This window comes from Aulonocara sp. 'chitande type north' Nkhata Bay, linkage group LG3 (assembly GCF_057382095.1).
Source record: "Aulonocara sp. 'chitande type north' Nkhata Bay isolate Kocher_YH1m ecotype deep benthic linkage group LG3, A_spYH_male_GT1.1, whole genome shotgun sequence".
NCBI lineage: Eukaryota > Metazoa > Chordata > Actinopteri > Cichliformes > Cichlidae > Aulonocara > Aulonocara sp. 'chitande type north' Nkhata Bay.
Genome location: NC_141346.1, coordinates 26,875,061 through 26,898,295, shown reverse-complemented (window position 1 = coordinate 26,898,295; position 23,235 = coordinate 26,875,061). Strand labels below are relative to the sequence as shown.

The 23,235-nt window shown below is 40.3% G+C and overlaps 1 protein-coding gene across 1 annotated transcript in view; it reads left to right on the top strand.

Moving 5' to 3' along the window:
- The first annotated feature begins 4,983 nt into the window (after positions 1 to 4,983).
- Positions 4,984 to 23,235, top strand: part of LOC147334895 (uncharacterized) — a 34,375-nt gene continuing 16,123 nt past the window's right edge. The window contains exons 1-7 of the mRNA XM_086286843.1: positions 4,984 to 5,586; positions 13,328 to 13,364; positions 18,428 to 18,468; positions 18,885 to 18,978; positions 20,244 to 20,379; positions 20,500 to 20,659; positions 21,684 to 22,901. Of these exons, the coding sequence (XP_086142969.1) occupies positions 5,496 to 5,586; positions 13,328 to 13,364; positions 18,428 to 18,468; positions 18,885 to 18,978; positions 20,244 to 20,379; positions 20,500 to 20,659; positions 21,684 to 22,901 (1,777 nt within the window). The 5' untranslated portion in view covers positions 4,984 to 5,495. The remainder of the gene's footprint in view (positions 5,587 to 13,327; positions 13,365 to 18,427; positions 18,469 to 18,884; positions 18,979 to 20,243; positions 20,380 to 20,499; positions 20,660 to 21,683; positions 22,902 to 23,235) is intronic.

Here is a 23,235-nt window from a genome sequence, read left to right as displayed (position 1 = left end):
AATCTTGACACTAACTTTATCTGTATTTAATTTGTACTCTTTCGATAAAACAAATAATTAATGTTCTAAATACGTTTTTCCCAACCATTTGGAGCCACAGCACATCACCAAACAAAAATGTCACAAAATACATATTGATAGTTGTTCCCTGCACCAGGCAGTGTGGAATTGGCTCAGTTTATCCCCAGTATAGCTTTTTTGCTTTTTTCTGACCACTCAGCATGCTAGGGCCTTCATCTAGGTTGGAATTTTTCCAGGTCCCAGGTCAGACAGATTACTTTTTCACCTCAAATGTTTATCTATTGCTATTACAAGCTGCTATCTCACACACAGTATGTCTATTGTGTAATTTCTTTTCCGTCTTCCTCTGTTTTACTGGCAGTTGGCAACCAATTTAATTAGAGCAGGTAATTGTACCGCCCTCTAGTGGAAGAGAATGTAATTGTTCTGCCTGTTACTCACGCCGGTCACTTAGGCTACGTTCACACTGCAGGTCTTAATGCTCAATTCCGATTTTTTGATCAAATCCGATTTTTTTGTCTCCTCGTTCACACTACAAATAAAATGCGACAGCAAACGCGCTCTAGTGTGAACGCTCAAAGCGGCCCGCATGCGCAAAAGAAGATGTCACACACAACGCGCTCTGTTTAGACCAAGAACAAACAGTATTGTTTGACTGATGGCCGTTAATATAAAGACTTCGGACTTTACGTTTCCCAATTTTTGCTTTAAGTTATTTTGTTATTTACATAATAATGTAAATAACCTAATAATTATCCTTATTGCTGTTTTAGAGGAGCAGTGCTTCAAAGGATAGCTGCAGATTTCTGTCAGAATCTGCAGATTATACAGTACAAAGAAAATGTTTACGTTGTCTTCCCAACAGTTTCACTGACATCTACACTGGATGGCTAGGAAGCGTTCACGATGTCTTCTCGGGCGCTGATAATTGGCTTCAGTCTTGTGTCGGTGACGTAAAAGGCGGATTTAATGCGACTTGACCGTTCAAACAGCAGTCGCTTTCTAAAACATCGGATATGTATCGGATTCAGTACCACATACGAAAGTGACCCAGATCGGATTTGAAAATATCGGATTTGCGCCGTTCACACTGTCATAGCATGATCGGATATGGGTCGCATAGGGTCAAAAAAATCGGATTTGATGCGCTTTCGCCTGCAGTGTGAACGTAGCCTTAGTGTACCAATCAGGTGGAACCAGATAATCTTCCACGGCACTCTGGTCATTTCTCACAGCACACCTATGTGCCGCGGCACAGTGGTTGGGAAACACTGTTCGAGACAGATATTTATATAAGCTGGGATGTCTTCTTGTTAAATTGTTAAAGTGGAATTATAAATATTCCAATTTAATACTGAAAGTATTAAATAAAGTCAAAATAGTCCACCTGCTTTTTTCCTCAAATGGAAATAATGTGAACACAAAATGTTCAACGACACACACTCACACAAACACACACAGTGTATTCCCGTCTCACCCATGTGATTCCTTTAATCAAGCTTTGTTAATCACCGTGCAACAACAGTTTAACACTGAGTGTTTGAGGAAAGCAGGAAATTGTTAATCTGAGCTGTTAAATCAATGCACACACAGGTCATCTGGATCCAAACCAGCCTACCAACCTCCTCCACATCAGCTACTTTGCAGTGGCCTCATTTAAAATAAATAAATAAGACGGTAAAAGGTTTATTAAGTCAGAAAGCTTAATGAATGAATGTAGTAACCATGATGCCATTAACACCTCAAAAGTTATTTGACACCATAAAAGGAATATAATTATTTATTTATTAATTTTCTTTTTTTCAGTCTCTTAAAGTGTGATCTTTCTTGACAGAGCGACAGGATAATGGAGGACTAAATCAACCTATACTTGTTGCATGTTTGCATTTTTTTTTCTTTATGTAGGTTTTACTTTGTAAAAACATCACGTTTTTCTGTAGAAGAACTTGATGTTTATAGATTGTGTGTTTTTGTTGTTTCTCCGCTGATTTTTTTTTCTTTAAGCTTCAACTTTGGTAAAGCCGTGCAAAAATTTTAATACTTAAGTTTTTATCCCAAAGTTTGGACACCAGTGTGTTCTTGGTTAACCATTCCTCTACATTTATCAGCAGTGCCCTCTTGTGGCAAACCATTGGAACTGCACTTGATTAATTATGGACTGACTGTGTATTATTCTTAATAATGATCAGCATTTTAATAAAGTAACTTGCTCAAGTGTTGCACTGTGTAATTGCTACAGAATCATCATTGTGATGATTTAAATTGTCATCTTTGAAAATCCGCCTCATTAAAATAAAGGCAGTCACCAGATCAATGGAGCTGAAAATAGAAAAGATATCTGAAAATCCCTCAACTCCAAAGCACAAAAGAGAACACATTAGCTTCACTGCTATTCTAGACACTGTTAATATCTGATTACATACTTCCTGTGTGTTCACCTGTGTTATTCTGACTCAGGCTCCTGATCTCTCCACTGTGTTAGTCATGTGAGAGTTTTTTAGCTGCGTGGTGCCAAGTTTCAGTTTACTTCACTTCACATTTACCGTGCAGAAAGAAGATTCTGTTTTGAGCAAAGCTCAGCGCACACAGGCACTTACAGTAAGAAGAACTTTCTGTAGTGCTCATTTACATATTTTATTCTAAAGCCGGCCTGCATGCTGTATATTTATGTATGTCACTTGTATACCTGCATACAAATGACCGCATTCTTCCAGAGGACAAATGTGGTCATTCACTGGTAGAAACTCTCAGAGAGCTGCAAATTCTTGATGAATCAAGCATACAATATATCGCTTTGTGTGTGTGTAACAAAACTAACTTCAAGGTTATTTAATGTCACTTCATCATAAGCACTTTGAAGTAGAAGGGACAAGAAAACAGCCACATGCTGATACCTGGGGTTTTGTGCAATTACAATCCTACAGAACTGTAAATTTGTTTTAAGTTGCCTGAATTAACAAACATGTTGCAAACTCAATACCTCACAAATATGAAGTAAAGGTAACTGGAGTCTTGTGAGTAAAAAAAAATCAGCAGAAAGTTGTAGAGAGTTCAGAGTACTTGTTATTAGCTTAATCTGTTAAGAGGCAGATATTCAATTCACTTTTATGTATATTCTGCCAAATCATGACAAAATTCATTTCAAGGTGCTTAATATTGTAAGGTAAAGACCTTCCAACAATACAGGGATACCGCAACAACAAGAGGACCCCCTGTGAGCAAGAGCTATGGTGACAGCGGGAAAGAAAAACTCCCTTTTAAAATGAGGAAACCTCAGCCAGAACCAGGCTCATCGTGGTAATAACAAATCATTAAATGTAGAGTGGTGTATAAACACACGGTGAATGAAAAAGTGTATGTTATCCATTCAATAAGATTTAATTAACACCCCTGAAGCTTTGCACTACACGGCTCATTTAACAATACAATAGTCTCACTCATGGTCTATTAAAAGCCAGACCTTTACCCTGTTCCTGCCCACACGCACACTGGAAATCCATTACACATTTACAAGAATCAACGTATGACGTAACTGAATTAATGATGCAAACACTAATAAATTCAGGATTCATGTTAAACATTAACCATCCCACGAGTCTGTGCGGACATCAGGTGGAAATCAAGTAGGTAGGTGAATAATAGTAAGCAAACTTTCCCAGCCAGTATAACCAAAGTGCCAATTCAAATTCAGTCATGACTGTATTTAGAGTATGTAAGCTGTTATCAGCTAAATTCTTTAATATTGCTTCCTAAGCCTTTGTCGCAATTTTCCACATTTTTCCTGTCACTTTGTGGATCATGTTAAGTTGTTCAGCATCAAAATTTTGTAGTTTCACATTTGTGATTTGGGCTTCTTTCACGTTGTTGGACAGCACTTGGTGTTCTTTTGCTTCTCTTTCCTTTCTTTTGGTGTCTTTGCAGCTACTGTAAGTGGCAGCTTTGCATGTCTTAGTACTGATTTTACTTACTATTTTTGCAGATGATTGCATCACTGTAGCAGTGTTGCATTCTATGTAGTTATTTTACATCACTGTGGTCATTTTATATCTGTATATATTTATATATATATACATATATATATATATGTTTATATATATATATACACATATATATGTATATATTTTATATCTGTGTATGTGTGTTTGTCGTTGAAGTCTTTTTTGTTCTGTCTGTGTTTTTGAGCATGTTTACATTTTCTGCACCTCTCGGAGCTCATTTTGCCCTTAACAGTGGTCATTCTGCCTCTCATTTTTGTGTTTCACATTTCTTTATCCCACACTTTTGTCTGCATACTTTGTGCTGCATGTATGCCTTTTTTTAAAATATTATGATGCCTATGTCTATCTATGCCTATGGTTATGTGTTATGTAGTTTGTAAATTTGTAAATGTTTCAGAGGTATTTTGTTTCTGAGTTTTTGAAGAAGTCTTGGTTATTTAGTGTGTCTTTGTCCAACCTTTGTGCCTCTGATGAGGATTCAGAGCATTTGGTGTCACTTTGTGTGATTTAGTTTGTTTGTTTGTTTGTTTGTTTGTTTGTTTGTTTGTTTGTTTGTTTGTTTGTTTGAAGGCATTTTGAGGCATTCTGCATCTCTTTGTCAAACTTTTGTTTCTATTTTAAGACATTTTGGTTTATTTTATACTACTTTGCACCACTATTTGCGCCCCGTGGAAGATGTTTCAGATTGTTTTGTGTCACTTTGAATGATTTTTGTGCTTCTTTGTCCATATTCTGGGTTTCTTTGCACATCTTTTTGCACGTGGGAGAACATTTTCTCCCACTTTTTGTGTCTGGGCGTTCAGGACATTTTGAGGCTTTTCTAGTTGTTTTGGGCCCCTTTGTTACTTTGCAGTTATATATTTGCCGTTTTGCGTGTTGGTATATTACAGTTTAGGTCAGGTGCACTTTAAAAAAAAACAACTTTTCGCCACCCATGTTCATCCTCTTCTTCCGCCTCTTTACCTGGTTACTTCTCCCAGCACATACTGCCGCACACCATGACGTTAAGTTAACTAAACTAAACGTTTAATCCTCCATATTTATTTATTCTTCTTCTCCGCGTTTTTTTTTCTCCTGTTGGTGACGTCACGGCGTCGGAGAGCGCCGAGCTCGCGACCAGGGAAAACAGGGAAGCTTGGAGAAAGTGTCATCTGAAACTCGCCGCAAAGATAGTTGTTGTCTGTATATTAAGACTTTACAGACTGCTTTTTCTCGCCTCGAAATCTTCCGAACACGCGGTGGAAGTGTTCAGCTAACCCTGGAAGTCATGTTGGGGCTTTAAAGTTGACGGTGTTTGAGCTTTCGCGGTGCAAGTTGGCGACGAAGCCAAAACAAGAGGAAGAATAAATAATGTGCCTGTCGCCGCCGCTGCTTCTGTTCTGACACGGCTCCAGTTTCCCACAGACACTCAGAAGAAGCAATTTGAAGGAGGAAGACAGAAAGTGAGAAAATAAGGTAGTAAAAGAAGAAGGAGAAATGGCCGAGGCACGCTCAGAAGAAGAGGAGGAAAGCGTGATGAGGGACACTCGGGAGCAAGTGGTCCGACGACAGCCCAACGCCTCCAGAGGTAAAGAAAGAGCCACAAACATCATCTTTATGCGTTTGCTTTAAACTGTTTCCACCTGATAGACATCCAGTTCATTAATACATAAGGAAGAAATAAGCTGTCACGAGTCTGGAAGGAAATGCAACCCCCAAGGTTTGATATTATATGACCACATTTCCACCGATAAAGCTCAAAGCAAACAAACTGTCAGGTTTATTCTCTGTTATTCTTTATTTTCACATTGTGGTAATGTTTCTGTTTCACTTTTGCTCTATTAAAAGGTATCTTAACATACTGTTTAGCAGCTCTGGGATCCCAGACCCCCCCTTCCTCGTCTGTGAATGTTTAGCATCCCCGCAAAATCTATCACAGCACTGATAAAACGGCACCTTGACATGCATATAATGTGCAGTGTAGGCTCAAAATGCCGCTCACCTAGGGGTTTAAGAGGCAAAATATGAAGCCTGGATCCAGTGTGGACAGTGTTTATGATACTTGGTGTACATTTCAGGTCTAAAACCTTTAAATAAGAGACGTTTTATGAAGCGCGTTAATGTTTAGAACTGATTATCTGATTAAAAATTAGTTGGCAACGTTTTTTGATTGTTATTTTTAAAGCATGAATGCAAAAATGTGTGTATATTTCCTAGCTTTCTTTTATCTTTCTAATCTCAGACCAAGCAGGCAGTTTAGATTTGGCAGCTCTTGAGTGCTTTGTCATTTTTTCCTCAAATCACAAACACATTTCTGATAAGGTTTGTTTAGAAAGCCGTGATGTAGATGAGTGTGTGTCGCCTGGTTGAACTCAGGGTTGTAAATTCTTATATCATGATGTGAACTTGCCAACACTGGGGTCAAAGTTTGTGTATGCCTGTGCCAGGACTTACAACCATTAGTTGGATGACCAAGTCTTCCTCTTTGTCTCTCTCTCGGGGAAGTTAAATTATAACTTGTCCTGACTCTTCTAGGCTTTTCTCAGTTAGTGCGTGAGTAAAGTGAGTCTGTAATTCTTCAGAAACTCTTCAGATGATGCATTCGCTTCTGCCCTGTGGTTAGGGCGGGTACATTTTTGGAGAAATTACCACCGCGTCTTGACATGATTAACTGACACAATGCCACCTGTGTGTCTTTTTCTGGTTGTTATGTAAAGTTTCTAAGTCATCCTGGGAGTAATGTCAGGCTTAAAGATTAGGCTGCATGAGATTAGATTTAATCCTGGGTGATATTTTTGTGGTGGCTAGAGAGGAATACTGGTGCTTTTATGATTTCATTTGCTAAACATGGAGCTGTAAGTGGTAATTATATTTATTACACAGTTGTTTTGACTTTGCAATACCAAATACTCACTAACGTGACAAATGATGGTTATTCATAGTACATGGGTAGAAAATTGTATGTTTCCTAACTGTCCTGTGGCAAGGAAGTGGCTGTGTACAGAAGGCCTACATTAAAAAAAAAAAAAAAAATATATATATATATATATATATATATATATATATATATATAGCATACCTTTTTTTTTAAGACAGGAAACCAAAACAACTTTTACAGGCTGTACTTTGAGGAAGTGTTGGCACAATGTGACTGTAATCTGTGACCAAAACAAAACAAGACTGTTCATTTAAATGTGAGATCATTGCATCTTTTGCCCTAATTTAGCAAACATTCCTCATCAGCAGCCTTATTCTGCATCATACATCAGAGATGATGGAAAAGGTAGATGGGGTGACCATAACATCGGTGGTCTTGGACTTTGGATTTCGAAAAAGACAAGCTGCGAATGGTCAATACACGGGCACATGTGCACTACATTGACCAAAGAACTGGGCCACATAGACATTACCCCACATAGCAGACAGATCTGGCCTGGATCTGGTGTCATGCTGGCATTGCTGGCTGACTTCTGGCATGGTAAGTGGTCATCCAGATATGGGCCAGGCCTGGCGCAGATGGCACAGTTTATGCGATGGCATGCCACATCTGGCCCAATTATGGTTTAGTTTATGTGGCCCAGGCTCACAAAAAACAGGTCTTCATTTTTTGTGGTTCAATCTAGGGCTGTTCGATATAACGATATATATTGGATGACAATATAAAAACGTCTATCGTTTCATATTACGCTATCGTTTGTTTCGTGTTTACACCAATTTTTTTCATCGTTTTGATGGTCACTAGTGGCTATATTAATTTGTTAAAGTTATCTCTTTCTCTTATATTTAATATCACGACACTACGGACGGACAAGTGACTGTTTTTACGTGTTGTCGTTAGCAACCACGATGATAAAACAATGGCATGGCTTTGCCATCCGCTTGTTTGTTTTGCACGTTAACCTTTCACAATAAAGCTCAAGATCCTGTTGAGACTTTTCAAAATAAACTAAATCCCATGAAAGAGCATGCAGGATTTTTACGGATGAGAAGCAAAAAAGAGGCGTTAGGTGCTAAAAAATAAACCTTAGACTCAAACGTTAGAACAGGCTTTTCCCCGCAGCACGCCGTGTAATAAATATTCACAAAGAAAGCGGTGGCCATTACAATTTATGTTTAAAAATGTATAACTTCATGCATCGGTTAAAAGTCTCAACTCCAGGTACACAACGCCCAGCTGAAAACACTTCCTGCAAGTCGAGCTGCCCGAGATTCACAGAATTTACAGAAAATGTTAAATTTTTGTGATTTATATCGTTATCGGGATGATGGATGTCTTATATCGGGGTATGAGATTATGGTCATATCGCACAGCCCTAGTTCAATCCCTGGCTCCTCCAGTCTGCATGTCAAGAGTGTGAATAGGTAGCACTCATGTAGGAAGCACTCAGTTTAGAGAAAGTGTGTGATTGGGTGAATGTGGCATGTTGTAAAGAGCACTTTGAGTAAACCGGGAGGGTTGAAAAGCGCTATATAAGAATCAGTCCATTCACTGTCCGAACAGAGTTTCGTCATGTTACTTTTGCACTATTATGTTCTGGCACATGTTGTTATTACATGGCTTGATTAAGGTCCACATTAGGCTGACATCTGGGGTCAGAGCTGAAACTGTTCTGGGCCAGCAAAGGACCACCAGTGTGTCTGCAACTAGCCTTGTGCTGGCCCATGTGTGGGCCACTTCTGGCAAACCTGATCTGGGCCACCAAAGGGCCATCATTCTTTGCAGTATGTGGGCCAGATCCGGGCCATACCAATTTTGCTATTTGGGACACCTACAGGAGCTGCTTGGACATTGAAACCCTATAGCATGAAGCTCCTAGTGCACCGTGTGTGTGCTCATGTTGATGTCAAAGGAAGACTGGAGTACCACATTTACTCAGTCAGCAGTGTGCTGATGACCTTTACACAGTCGGTGACACGCCCTGTAACTTTATCTGATCTGCCACTTCATGGTCGAGTTGCTGTGGTTCCTAAAGACTTCCAGTTTGCAATAACACGACTTACAGTTGATGATGGAAGATCTAGAAAGTAACTGGCTTATTCCGACAGCGGCGTCAATGACAGCACCGGTCAGAAATTCATTGAACTCTTTACAGCGACCCATCCTTTTCATGTTTGTAAAGGCACACTGCGTGATTTATTTATTTAATTAATTTTGTTTTTTTGTGGAAGTTTGAAAGCTCTTGAATTCAAATAGTGTGGCAGAATAATTTTGTCCATATTTGGCGCAAAAGTCTTGAACCATCCTCATTTCTTTATATTTTGCTAGAAAAATGGGAAATGGATTCAGAAGTTTATTGACATGTAGAAACGAATATGAAAATGCAGCATACAAGGCAAAAACAGAGTTTGTACAATTCTTGAAAGCCAGCATTTAAGGTGACCACCTTTATTCTTCAACACAGTCTCTTAGGCAACCTTTATTGTCATTTCTTTAAGTAGTCTTCAGGAATAGTTCTCCAGGCTTCATGAAGGGCAGAGCTCTTCTTTGTTGGCTACCTTTTGTTCCATTCTCTGGCAACGTGATGGGAAATGGCATTGTTCTATAGAGCGTTTCTACTCTCCCAGAGTACTCAAACCACTCTATATAACATGCCACATTCAAAGACCAAATAAATTCACCCAGTCACTTTTTTCTAAGCCTTTAGTGCAGGGGTAGGCAACTCCAGGCTTCGAGTGCCGGTGTCCTGCAGGTTTTAGATGTGTCCTTGATCAAACACAGCTGATTCAAATGGCTAAATTACCTCCTCAACATGTCTTGAAGTTCTCCAGGGGGCTGGTAATGAACTAATCATTTGATTCAGGTGTGTTGACCCAGGGTGAGATCTAAAACCTGCACCGGCACTCGAGGCCTGGCGTTGCCTACCCCTGCTTTAGTGGTTCTTAACTAACATTCATGCACAACTTGGATTTAGTATCTTGCCGAAGGATACATGGCATGCAGACTGGAGGAGTCAGGAATCGAACCACTCTCCTTCTGATCAGTAGTTAAAGTGTTCTACCTCCTGAGCTACAGCCACACTGCATCCAATATGATTAATAATGTTGAACTTAACACCCTGGGGAGGCCAAACCACGACTGAGGTATGCTTTTCCTGTTTCTTAAGGAGATGACTGTCAGGTACTGTTCATCTGCTCTGGAGTTTTTTTTTGTTTGTTTTTTAGGCCTGCTACTAACTCTTCGATTTCTGTTCATGGTGTTTAGGGAAGAGGAAACAGAGAAAATGGGAAGTTAGGATTACTTTTATTTCTTTGAACAAATTCTGAATTTGAATATACAAATATCTGAAGGCAAGGGATGGGATTTTTGTGTAGGAAGCTTCTGGTTTGTGTTTGTATCAGCCAAACATGTTTGAGCTGGAGTCTAAAATGGAGGTGGAGTCTAACTGTGAGATAAGATCCTGTCAGAGGAAGGAGGTGAATGATATCGAGCAGCATCACAAGTGCAGCCCGGCCATGGAGCCATCGGGCAGCGTGACATGAACAGGCTGGGACTAGCTTTCAAATTAATAAAGGTTCATATCCAAAGGTGAATTTTTGCTCCGTACTGAACTACAACAGAACACATCCACAATTCCCAGACAACTCATCACCTATAGAAGCTAATATAGCCTTAAACCACAAAATACATATATCAGGGAGTGTGTGAGAGTCTGAGTTGGTTGTTGTTGTTGTTGTGCAATGAAACCCAACCATTTGATGAGCTGAGCTCACTTGGTTTTCATTAAATGTGTTTCAGATACTTTTTTTCTAACTTGAGAAATTGAATAGCAGAATATTTTGCAACATGAAGACATTGTTTATTAAAAATTGTAAACCATATGGAGACATTAAGTTACAGTCAGAACAACAAATACAGTGTGTGCGTCTGTTTGTGCAGCATTCCTGGACTGTGGTTTATTGTCTCTCTGTGGGTTTAAAAACAGTCTGTTAATAATTTTTCTGGCATCTGAGGTTAGGGATCGTGTTCAGCCTTTTCTTAGCTTCGGGACGTGCAGCTTAATGAAGAACCTTATTTTACCAGCACTGTTTAGTGTTATTATACATTAGATGAGAAGCTAAAGTGAACAGCGAACATTTAAAAAAAGAATACCTTTGAAAGTAGTTGACCTTTTGCAAAAAAGGAAAAAAAAAAAATCTGAGCTGCATATTTTTAAAGGCTTTATTGAGCAGTCACATGTTTTTCCACACAGGCTCATCTGTGAGAGTGACAGGTGATAAATGCCTCATGTGAGTGCCACAGTTTTCAAGGATAAACATTCCCTCTGGAAGACTTTAAACTGGCATTGTAACTGAATTTTCAGCCACTTGGCAGCCATCTTGGCAATGCCTTTTGGCAGTTATTTGGGCAGAAGCCTCCCTGTTCTAAATGAATGGGAAGAAGGCTTTAATTCCACTTGTCTCCTGGAAAAAAAAGTGCTTAAATAAAATCAAAGATCAAATTAGATTTTAAAAAATGCTTTAAACTTCCGTGATGTAAATGAGCTTAATATATTTAGTGCTTCATGTCCACTTTAATGGAGTGTTGATTTCTTTCCTCCTACTATCTAAGGAAGCTTCATTGGGGGGGGGGGGAACTGTCCAAATCCCCTTTTCCTCACTAACCTCTGACCTCCTCGTGGCACACAAGAAAGCCAGTGGATGACGAACGCTGAGTGAAATCTGCTGCGGTGTGCATCTTGCGTGTTTGAATGCAGCTCCAGCAGAAAGCTAAGCCAGCCTGCTGCGCAGGACAAACATCTGGAAGTATTAAAACTCCGATGACTCCAGCAGAATCCGTCTGCAGCCAATTGCAGCCTCACTTCCTGGAGGTCCTCTGCCAATCAGGAACCTAGCCAGAGCTGATGGGCTGTCCAGTTAGAGTTTTTCAGGGACAGAAAGTAGAGGAAAAGAAGAAAAAGCACTGAAAGGAGAAGAGAGAAATTTTTTTTGAGTTTTTGAAAAGAAGAACTATCTGCAGCAAGTTCTGCACACACGTCAGCATCTAGTTTTTCTGGACTTAAGCAGGTCATACTGATCTGGTTATCAGTTTGGGTTGGGAAGGAAGAAGAAAAAGGAGGTAGGAAATGGAAAAATACACATTCACAGAAAGTGCAGCTCTGCTTTTTCTTGGCTTTTCTCCTCCTTTCTCTTTTTTCTTGCTTTCTTCATCTTGTTGAAGGCATTATAGGAGGTGGTTCACATTTTTAAAAATTCAAATGCTCCCTTAACTTTTTTTCTGTGGTGATCACATGACTTATCAGGATGATTGTGACATCCTCTTCCTTTTGTCTTCACTTAGTTTCTGTAGGTGGCACTATTTTTCGTCTGCACTAAACCAGGATTAATCAATCTTTATTCTTCTATTTTCAAACCAAGATAAAAACAGTTTTGTCTTTTCAGCCTAAAACTTTGGAATGCAAAACGACGTTATTGAGGTTGAAGTTAAAATTTTGTTTCTCATTTCAATGTAGGACACATTAAATTACAATCAGAGGAACTTTTAGTACTTTTAATAATGACTTTTGGTCAATGTAAACACTTTGTTTTCACATTCAACAAGCTGCCCAAAGCATTCCTCAGAGTTTGGTCCATCTTGACATGTTGGTATCACATAGTTGCTGCAGATTTATAAGCTGCACGTCCATGATGTGAATCTCCTGCTTCTACCACATCTCAAAGGTCCTCTATTGAATAGGAGATCTGGTGACTGTGGAGCTCATTTTAGTATAGTGAAGATATTTTCACTTTCAATTTGGCAGTTTGAGATAATTTATGGTTTGTGACATGGTGTGTTCTACATGTCATCAGAAGATGGGTTCACTGCGGCCATGAAGGGATGGACATAGCCGGCAACAATACTCAAGTAGGCTGTGGTGTTTCAATGATGATCAGCTGGTAGTAAGAGGCCCGTTCTCTGTAATCCCTGGTGTAAAGGTTGTGTGGGAAAATCAATATAAAATATTCAGACAAGCACATCAGGCACCAACAACCACGCCACCTTCAGGATCACTTAATTCACCTTCAATGCCTATTCTGATGTTCAGGTTGAACTTCAGCAGGTTATGTTCACCACGTCTTCATGCGTAAATGCACTGAGGTGCTGCCATGTGCTTATCTAATTAGATGTTTATATTAATGAACATTTAAACAAGTGTAGCCAATAAATTGAACGGTCGGTGTAAATTACGTCATATGATCCACAAGAAAACCAGAATGAGTTATATAAGTTATTTTTACTAAGCAATAACTGAGCTGGTCTAAAGCCTTTTCAGCTCTTTGCCCACATGAACTGCTGAGTTCTGTAGACTAAACAGTGCCTGTTGGTTTACAATCACTCTTTCTCTCCCCAGGTCGTCCTGACAGACATAAGCCAGAGCATCGTCACAGGTAGGAGGTTTCACATTTCACTGTCTCTGCTGGCAGTATTTGCAAAAATGACTAAGTGCTTTGAAGAAGGGTGCGTCTAATCTCTCCCACATGTAACAGACAGTTTGCCCTGGAGAGGTGCGTTTGAAGTTGAATCCAGGTAAAAGGTCTGATTGCTTTGATCTGACCCTCTAAAAGGATTTACCTTACAGTACGAATCAGGCGTCTTTGGGTTAAAGGCGCAGCTTTGGAGGATTTTCTTCAGTATCCTTGCAGACTTCCAGGGAATGCTTTTCTCCCCTCTCGTCTGTGGTCCTGACACACTCCTGAAAGTATTTTGGCTGTTGGCCGGTGGCCATGGCAACTAGCTGGGGAAGTCACCGGGTTTAAAAAGTGTGTGTGTGTGTGTGTGTGTGTGTGGGTGGGTGGGTGGGTGGGTGGAACAAAGTGTTGCTTTTGTCGAGCTTATATCACTTAAAAGACGTCAAACAAAGAATCCAAAGTGATTGTGAGAGGATCCAAATGCACAAATATATGGCAGGTTAAGTTTATTACTGAATACAGAAGTGAGTGGAAAGTCAAAGAATCTCCATTAAGTGACTTTTGAGACTTTATTTTGTGTATTGACCGACTGATGTTTGGCCAAGTCTCCTCACCTGAAGCAGAACATTTTTTTAAAAACTGATTCTGTTTTTCAAACTTTCATTGAATAAAAACTTAAAACCAAAGAAGTGCCAAAAACGGTAGTTTCTCTAAATGTCACCTTAGACACAGGTTATGGGATGCTCATGGGATACAGTAGTGACTTGTTACACTACATGTAGCCTCGAGGTTTATTGTCCTACTGGACACTAAGAGGGCCATAATTTACAAAATAAACATTATATTAATATCAGTGAAAGTTGGAACTAGTGATTGAGGCCATAAGATCACCAGGAAGGACCATCTGTCGTGCCGAGGACTTATATTATTACAGAGGCGCAGGTTGCTTTTATAACATCAGAAGATCACCTTTAGTGACCTCCCACCTCTAGACGCTCAAGATGCTTAAAACATTTGCAAAGCCCCCTTGGACGAATATAATGTGTGAAGCTCGTCTTTTTTTCTTTTTTTTTTTAACTGAGGGGGTTGTGTCATGATTCCAGAACAAAATGAGTGGGTGTGCGTCAGATGTTGGTGAGGGTAGTCCCTGCCTCTTCACCTTACCATAGCTAGCCTTGAAAAACCCAGAACCTGTTCTAATGGTCGTGAAGTCTTTACTAATATAAACTGAGGTGTCAAAACTCGTCATTGAGGCTACAGGGAGGTCGTCAAATGTCGTCTTTATGGGTTAAAGTAAAACCTCATCATCGTCTCCTTTCCTTTGGATGACCATCTACGAATTAGCTGTTGTCCAAAGGTATCTGCCATTTTCTTTATTGCACAGTTTCTCTGTGCCAGTAGGCTGTTAAATCCACATAGGAATCTGGGCCGTTAGGAGCCATTAAAAACACCTGTTTTGACAACAAGTGGTTCACTTGTCTTACTGCATTTAAATGTTTTTTGAACTGCTGAGCAATCAGTTGCACACAGCCCACAATGATGTAATGGGAAAAGAAGAAAACCAGTGAAAACTTTTTTTTGAAACATAGAAAAGCTACATTAGCACAGAGGTTCATTGTTCCTGCCGACTCTCACCTAAAAACTACAAATCATACCTTCTCCCAGTCAAACTGACACCTCTGACGGTGTAAACAAAGCTTGCTGAGCAGAGGCGTATTTCACTGACATTTAATAAGTGCATCGTGTTTTCTTCAACCTTTCTCTGCAGTAAACAAGGAGAAGTGGAAAGAGGAGGATAGAAGGAACATTTTTTCCACCAGTTTAAAGTAAAGCAGTGTGTTTGGGCAGTGTCAGGGGTGAGTCATGTGTGTCTGTTCATAGTTAGCAGCTCCGTGGCAGAAAGAGAGAGGGTGAGCAGCAGAGTCAAAAGACAGGCTGATCTATAACAGAAAGAGAGAAAGAACCGTCCTCGCGTCCTGTTATCGTCTTGGTGAGTCTGGCTAGATAACCTTCCTAGATTCCTAGAAAACAGCTTTTACCAGTTGCGTCAGATTTCCAAAGCAAAGCCGTTCCTTCCTTTAAAAGATCTTGAAAAGCTTATCCACGCATTTATTACATCCAGATTGGACTACTGTAACTCCCTCTACTCGGGCCTCCAACACTCCTCTCTTTGCCGGCTCCAGTTAATTCAAAATGCAGCTGCGCGTCTTTTAACAGGTACGAGAATTCATGAACACATAACTCCAATTTTAGCCAAATTACATTGGCTCCCTGTTAAATATCGTATAGATTTTAAAATTCTTTTGTTCACTTTTAATATTTTGAATAATTTAGCGCCCAGTTATCTTTCTGATTTACTCCATTCATACAATCCCAACAGGGCACTTAGATCATCCAACCATAGGCTCCTAGCACAACCTAGGACTCGAATGAAGTCGAGAGGCGACCGGGCCTTTGCATCCGTGGCACCCAGACTCTGGAATAACCTCCCCGTTCATATTCGCACTGCCGAGTCTATCCAGTCTTTTAAATTACGTCTTAAAACTTATTTTTTTACTTTGGCTTTTGATTCTGTCTAGTTGGCTGTTTTAGCTTGTTGCGTTGTTACCTATTGTTTGTTGTCCTCTTCTATTGTTTGTTTTAACTGTCTCATGTTTTTATTGACTGTGAAGCACTATGGTCAACACTGTTGTTTTTAATATGTGCTATATAAATAAATTTTGATTTGATTTGATTTGATAGATTAGGAACTACTTTTCCATTTAAAAAGGAAGAGCTTTGGCTCACCTTTTCTGAAATGTCTGCTGTGATAGATGTGATTGCTGACAGTTGGAAAAATGGTCTATCTATTTGATAAACATGCTCCCAGTTTGGGAATACCAAGGAATTCTCCCAATTTATTTATTTTGTTTGTACTGGAATTTTAGCTAAATGTGCTTTCAGCAAAGTCTTTGCTCTACAGCTCATCTGACCAATGTGACCTCAAAGTGGGCGAGTCCAGTAAGTGTGCTGTATTGAAATGTGTTGATCAGAGTGGAAATTTTCGAACATTCTCCCTACTGTGTAATAATGCCAGTATCCACACAGCAGGAATAACTGTATATTTTATTTTATTTTTTAACTTTTTTGGAGTTATTAGTGATTTTGCTGCAGGTTTTTGGCCATCCAGTGGTGCTGACTGGGTTCTTGGCTCTAGAAGATTGTAAAGGTGAAAAAACACATTTAACTGACAAATAAGATTCATTTAAGGGAGCTGCCATGAAAGTGACTCATTCTGCACCCTTTAGCTGAGGACTGAGTCACATGAGTTTTGCTTTGAATCATAAAATTATGCAGTATTATGTAAGAGTAAGCATACAGATCGGCGTTTCCGACTCGAACCGCCCTAGCTGCACCGTTGGAGTATATCATATATGGCTCTTTAAAGTATAGCCAGCAAAGTCTCAGGAATCAGGTGACTGAAAACTAAAGTCACACTAAAAACAGATCAGTTTTTTTTTTTATTCTTTAAGATCTTGTGAATTCAGCCCTAATGGTCAACGTTAGGGTGACCCCACCGGTCGCAGCAGATGGCCCCGCCCCTCCCTGAGCCTGGTTCTGTTGGAAGTTTCTTCCTGTTAAAAGGGAGTTTCTTCTTCCCACTGTCGCTAAAGTGCTCGCTCCTCCTGGTTTTTGCCCTTTACTGGCCAAGTCAACGGAAATCCTGAATTTGTAGTTATCTTCAGTGTAAGCATAGAAAAAGTGCTTGTGTGAATGGGTGATAATAGGTGAATGGGGCTCGCACTTTGAATGCTCTCGGATAGTTGAAGTGCTTTATGTAAGAATCATTGCATTTAGTTAAATGATGCTGTTTTCAGAAGTGTTACCATATTTGAATGAGGCACTGAAGCAAATAAAATAAGCCATGGAGGAAGTATCATAGAATTTTGTCCTTTTGTTTCATCGTCCAGTGTTTGAGAAAACAGATGCAGCATTTACACTTGAGACACGCATAAACATCCACATGCAGTAACACAGGCCCTTTAATCACAGCACAGACTGTTATTGTAACAGAGCAGAGTGATGCAAGCTACAAAGAGGTGCTTTTTAACTACAGGAACTTTTTTTAGTTGGTATCTATTGGAGGTCATACTTCTCTTTTCGGTCTCCATCTAGAGGGACTGGAGACCATAATTCTTCTTAAAACTCACTTTTTATAGTCTTTTATTCATCCTACCATAAATTAAGCACTTTCCTTGGGCAAAATGAACGTCAGGTGACGTAAATATTTTGTGATTGTTCAAATTAATTAATGCTACACCAGTAAAACATTAATGTAAACAAACAATACATTTAAATGTTAGTCTTGGAAATGAAACAAAAGTAGGACGAACCAACTATAAATGAAATCCAGGTTTTACCACGTATTTATTTGATAGAGGAAGTACATCATAAAAGTCATGAGAAGTTTAAAAGTCAAGCATCCTACACAAAGTATGTAGAAAAAGTGACGTCAGAGGTGATAGTAGTAGGTTTAACAAGTCTGGGGGAAAAAGAAAATGACATTGGAATGAGAATTTGAGATATTACCTGAACCGTGTTGTTTGTTTGTTGTTTTAAATTATTATTAAACTGTTACGTCTCTCTGTGTCCCAGAACTGTTGGGACTGAAAATGTCTACAGACGTGTTTGGTTTAGATGTAAAAAAACAAACTTGTAGTCATAAATCCTGCATTTCCAGAAGACCAAATCTGTGACTGTTCTTGACTTGTTAATGAGGTCAAATGAGGAAATGTTTTCTGCACAAACCGCAGATTCATTGTTTGTAATTAGAGAACTGTACCCATCATTTAGATCTTTTGCCTGTATTGTGGCGATTCCCAGAGGCAAGGCAGCGGATGCTGAGCTCATGTGTGGAGTTCAAGTAACGCTACTTGAACTTGAACTGACTGGGACGACCGAGCTATGTTTGTCACTGGAAAACAGGGGGAGAGAGAGAGGAGGTGAGGTAGCAGAGGTGAAATGAAATGACTCATTGTTTCCTTTTTGTCCTCTCTGTGCAGCCAGGGTCCTTTGTCATCTATCAGAGCCGTCATCAAGAGAAGTGAGTATTCACTCTCACAAATGAACATAGAACCAAGAAGAATGAAACAAAATGTGCACAGTGTTTGGAGTGAAGCTGATACTTCCTGTACCTTGGATTCACGGTTCCTAAAAGTGCCAACTTTCCATCCGCTAATTTTTTTGAGGGCTTTAACTCTAAAAATAAATCATAGTTTTAAGGACAGGGTTGTTTTTCTTGTTTGTTATTGCACAAAAAAAATAAAAATTAGTTGATTCTGACGGGGTCGGGTTGGAGTCATCCACTTTTTTTTCTTTTAGCAGTGATGGAAAACATCTTCTTGGTTCGTGTGACTATTTTAATTGTGTCCACACTGTTATCTTCTCTGTAGTGGGAGTTTTTCTGCTTTGTTTTGCTTGCCTTTCTTTTTTCTAAAGCGGCTTCTGTTTTCCTATCAGCCTCTTCCAGGTCGACCGCTCTGTCTGAGGCTCCCAGAGACAGAGAGCGGGACCGGGAGAGAGACCGAGAGCGGGAAAGAGACAGAGACAGGAGGTACGAGTCTGCCGTGCCATCATCATCACTGGTTCATATTTAACATGCAGATGTTTCATGAAGTGAAACGGGGAAAAGAAAAGTAAAATCCAGCTGTGAATTCTGTTGTTATGGTTACTCCATTTAGTCAGGATAATATGTTAACACTTTAGCCAACAAACAAGCTTTAATCTTCACTTTTAGAGTAAATGAGCTTTATGTAAGGTGTGTGTATGTGAGGGGAAGCTCATCACTGAGCTCCTTCCTGCGTCACGTTTAAACACTTGGACGGTTCCTGGATCTGAGCCCGTGTAAACATTTGAAAATAGTTGTGTACTCTTTGAGCTGCATGTGTTTGCCTGTTTCTTCTTTAACAAGGTACTTTAAAACCATTTACTATGAATTCTGAGATTCATCTGGGTTTTTAATTAATGAAACAAAATTATATTTATGTCTCAAATTTAATTCCCCATTTCATTTAAAAGCTAAAATTAGCATTTTTTTATTATGTTTTCATTTAAGTTTTAATTGACATCTTTGATGTGACTAAAAATTTAAACAGTTTTTTAATTAAACTGTTTGGGCTATAAAACTTAAAAACAATTAGAATAGTTTGTTATCATTTTAGAAAAATATAGGTGAAAAAAATCATTACAGTCCTGAAGCTAAAATCAGGAAATGAACTTTTTGAAAAACAGTTTTTCTTTTCAGTGAAGTTAAACGTCCATTTAGATTCAGTGAAACTGAAAATTATAACTTTTTGAAAAGTCTGTGAAGGTTCTCAGTCATCCAGGTCATCGTAGTCAAAGGAGCTTGCAAAGAAAAGCGTCTGGACTTCTTTAAGTTGCTTGAAGACGTTTCACCTCTCATCCGAGAAGCTTCTTCAGTTCTAAGGTCAAATGACTCTAAGGACTCTCCACCATTTGACCTTAGAACTGAAGAAGCTTCTCGGATGAGAGGTGAAACGTCTTCAAGCAACTTAAAGAAGTCCAGACGCTTTTCTTTGCAAGCTCCTTTGACAACTTTTTGAAAAGAATTTTATTTTATGATTTAGTTGATTAATTTCAATGTGTCAGGAAAATGTATACATTATTATTTAATGAATTTATTGAATTAGTGAGGATAAAATGTATGTTTCCATACCTGCTTCTAAAACACTTGTGTGACGTGTGTAATGTTTTTTTTCGTCTCTGAACTTTGCACCTGTGTAGCTTTCAGAGCCTCCTGCCTGCTGTTGTCCTGTTTTAGATTTTGCTTTTTATAACCTTCCTGTGACGTGTTTCCAGGCGTCCGGAGATCACCATCCTGTCAGCCGAGCCGCTGACCTCGACTTCCTGGTTTCCTGGAGCTTCTGGAGGGTTCCCACCTCCCCCTCCACCTCCTGCACAGATCTGGGGACCCACGATCCCTCCGGCCATACAGGTAAAGTGTTTATTCAGGGGTGTTTTTGTATTAAATAAATGGCTTTATTAAGTTTCATAGTCCTACCTGTGGATTCAGTGCATGTTTGTGTCTTATATTTGCTGGTTTTCTCTCACTCAGCCGCCTCCTACCTACGAGGAGGTGATCAGGGAGAAGACACAGGAGCAGGTTCTCTCCACTTCTTCCTCTGCCTCAGCATCCCCCTTGCATCCTGTTTCCAGAGTAACCATCTCCACGCAGACTGATCCAGGATCTGACCCTGATCCTCCAGAACCACAAGGCAAGAGGTTTTTTTTTTTTTGTTTTTTTTTTGGGGGGGGGGGGGCGTTTGTAAAGCTGGGTGATGTCAATAATATATCAATAACACATCAGTACAGTCATGACTTAAACAGTGCCGCTGTTCCAGATCTGCAGTCGTGTTGCCCTGCCCACACCTTCCAGCTGCACCTTTGCTACTTACGAGCTATTTATTGTGGAGAATATTGAAGCACTAAAAATTATTTTGCATGAATTTCACCTGTAGCGAAAAACTAATCTGATTTCTACATCTCCATTGTTGGGCTGTGGGGGGGTCAGACGTCAACACACTCATAGTAAATGTTTAAAGTCTGTTCATATTAGACATAAGCAAGCGTTGAAATAACTGAATATGGTTCATGATTTCCTGCATCATTGCGCTGCCCTCAGCACTTTTATTAGCTTTTGGTGTTTCAGTTTATATATTCTTCATGTGTTATTATCTCTTTCACAGCAAGTGTGTAATGTAAATGACACTGTGTGCCATTTACCTGGACCGCTGTTTAATGTTTATGCTGTTGGTGACTTTAATAGCATTTGTAAATAGTATTATCTGACAAATAATGTGGTTTGCTGTGTGGTGCAGATCATAAGAGGCTTGTACTTTAGTGACTTAACTTCTAGAATTTTATTAGTCTGTTACATTGCACCCATATATTTTATGGGTGGAGCTTTCTAACAAAGTTCACTAATTTTAGCTGAGGCGCTCCACCATTTCATAAAAAAAAAACCCTAAATAACAACAACAAAACTATATTGTGACAGCCAAAGTACCAAATTCAGGGGTTAATGTTACAGTAGTTACACTGTGTGCATGTTTTAAATACAGTACAATACAATACAGTCTGCCTGGGAACTAGTGAGCGGCGTGCCGCCTGTTATTTTACATTTCATAAAGTAACAGGATGTTATCTGTTTCGTCTGTATCAGCCAGCTGTATTGTCTGCCTTTAGCCTTATTTTATACGTAAGTAATCGAGTAAAAGTAACTTCTGTCTGTGTGTGCAGTAAGAAGAGCAGTGAAACCGCCTCGGCCGCCTTGCCGCCAGCCTCCTAAATCATCTCACGTTGATGACATCACCAGCACTGCCAGCCAATCAGCGCTTGCCCCCATTGGCAGTGACACGCACATTTCCACGCACACACAGTCCTGTGACCTCACTGATCTGGGTTCACCTTCAACCTCGAACTCTGGTGTTCAGACTGACCAGTGGGATCAGTGCTCTGCTACTGTGGATGTGCCTCCTCCTCGTACTTCTCCCACCACTTCCTTTGAAGTCCCATTGGAGCAACCCAGACCACGTCCTCGTTCGAAGCCTGGCCTTCGACCAATCAGCAGCGAGGTTAAAGTTCAGACTTTGGTGAAGCTGCGGGAGGACGGTTTGGCCACGTTAGCCAGTCGTGCAGCGAGTGACCCTGCTAACCAACAAGTCACTCAAGGGAAATATTCTCAGGAGTTACTCGAGGCCTTCAGTTCAGACGAGTGGGGCTTCCCCGATAACCGCGGCGACACCAGTGGGCTGAGCCAGTCAGAGAGTGAGGAAGGGGAGGACGAGGACGACTGGGAGGACATGGCAACACTGAAAGCTAGGATACAAGCCTTTGAGCAGCAGCAACAGCAGCAGGTGAGCAGTGAGAGCTGTGACGGTAATGACAAACAAAGCGGAACCACAAAGAGGCCCGAGCCTCGACCACGCCCTCGTTTCCAGGGGCAACAAGCCAAATCTGGCCCTCCCACGATTGCCCCCAAACCCAAAAACTTTTCACCTGGCCCTAAACCGTCCACCAAGGGATTCTGGGAAGATGGAGGTTTCACAGCAGCCACAGAGGACTCTACTGAAGCCCCCTCTTCTAAACCTCAAACAACGGCAGAACCATCACTGAAATCTGCTCCAGGCCTGGAGCCACAGCCCATTAAACCCACAGAGAAACCCACAACAACACCCAAACCCCAGTCCAGCACAGAAACCCTCTCCTCTGCTCCTGTCCCAGCCCCGCGGCCCCCTCCACCCAAGCTAACCCCCTGTCTCAGTGACCCTAAACCCCCACCCAGACCTCCAGTCACCCCCAGGGTCAGCGTGGGTGTTTCACACCCAGATAAGAGCACCACCGATGGACGCACTACCCCAACTCTAACCCCGAGGCCCTTGGTGGAAGTTGGTGGTGGATCACAGACAGAGACCCAGACTGGAAGTGAAGCGACGCAGAGTGCCACAAACCAAAGTGGTGAGTTTTCAACACAATTCACATGCTGCTGCCCCCTACAGGTGGCTCCAAGGAACTACTGCAGTTGTTATAAACAATTAATAATTGTTATTAATTAATAACTATTAATTCATAATTGTTACTTTGTTTCAATTTCTTTACCGAAGAGTGCTGTGGCAGAAAAATAATGACCTGCTGGTGCCTTAATATCAGCAGTTTTTCACATTTCACATGGCAGGCTTAGCATTTGTGGTAGTATCTAGAGATTAGTCCCATACTGTAGTGGTTTACACATTTGCCATAAAAGTCGAAAGATCCCTAGTTTGATTCCAGGTTGTGTCAGGAAACCTTCCAA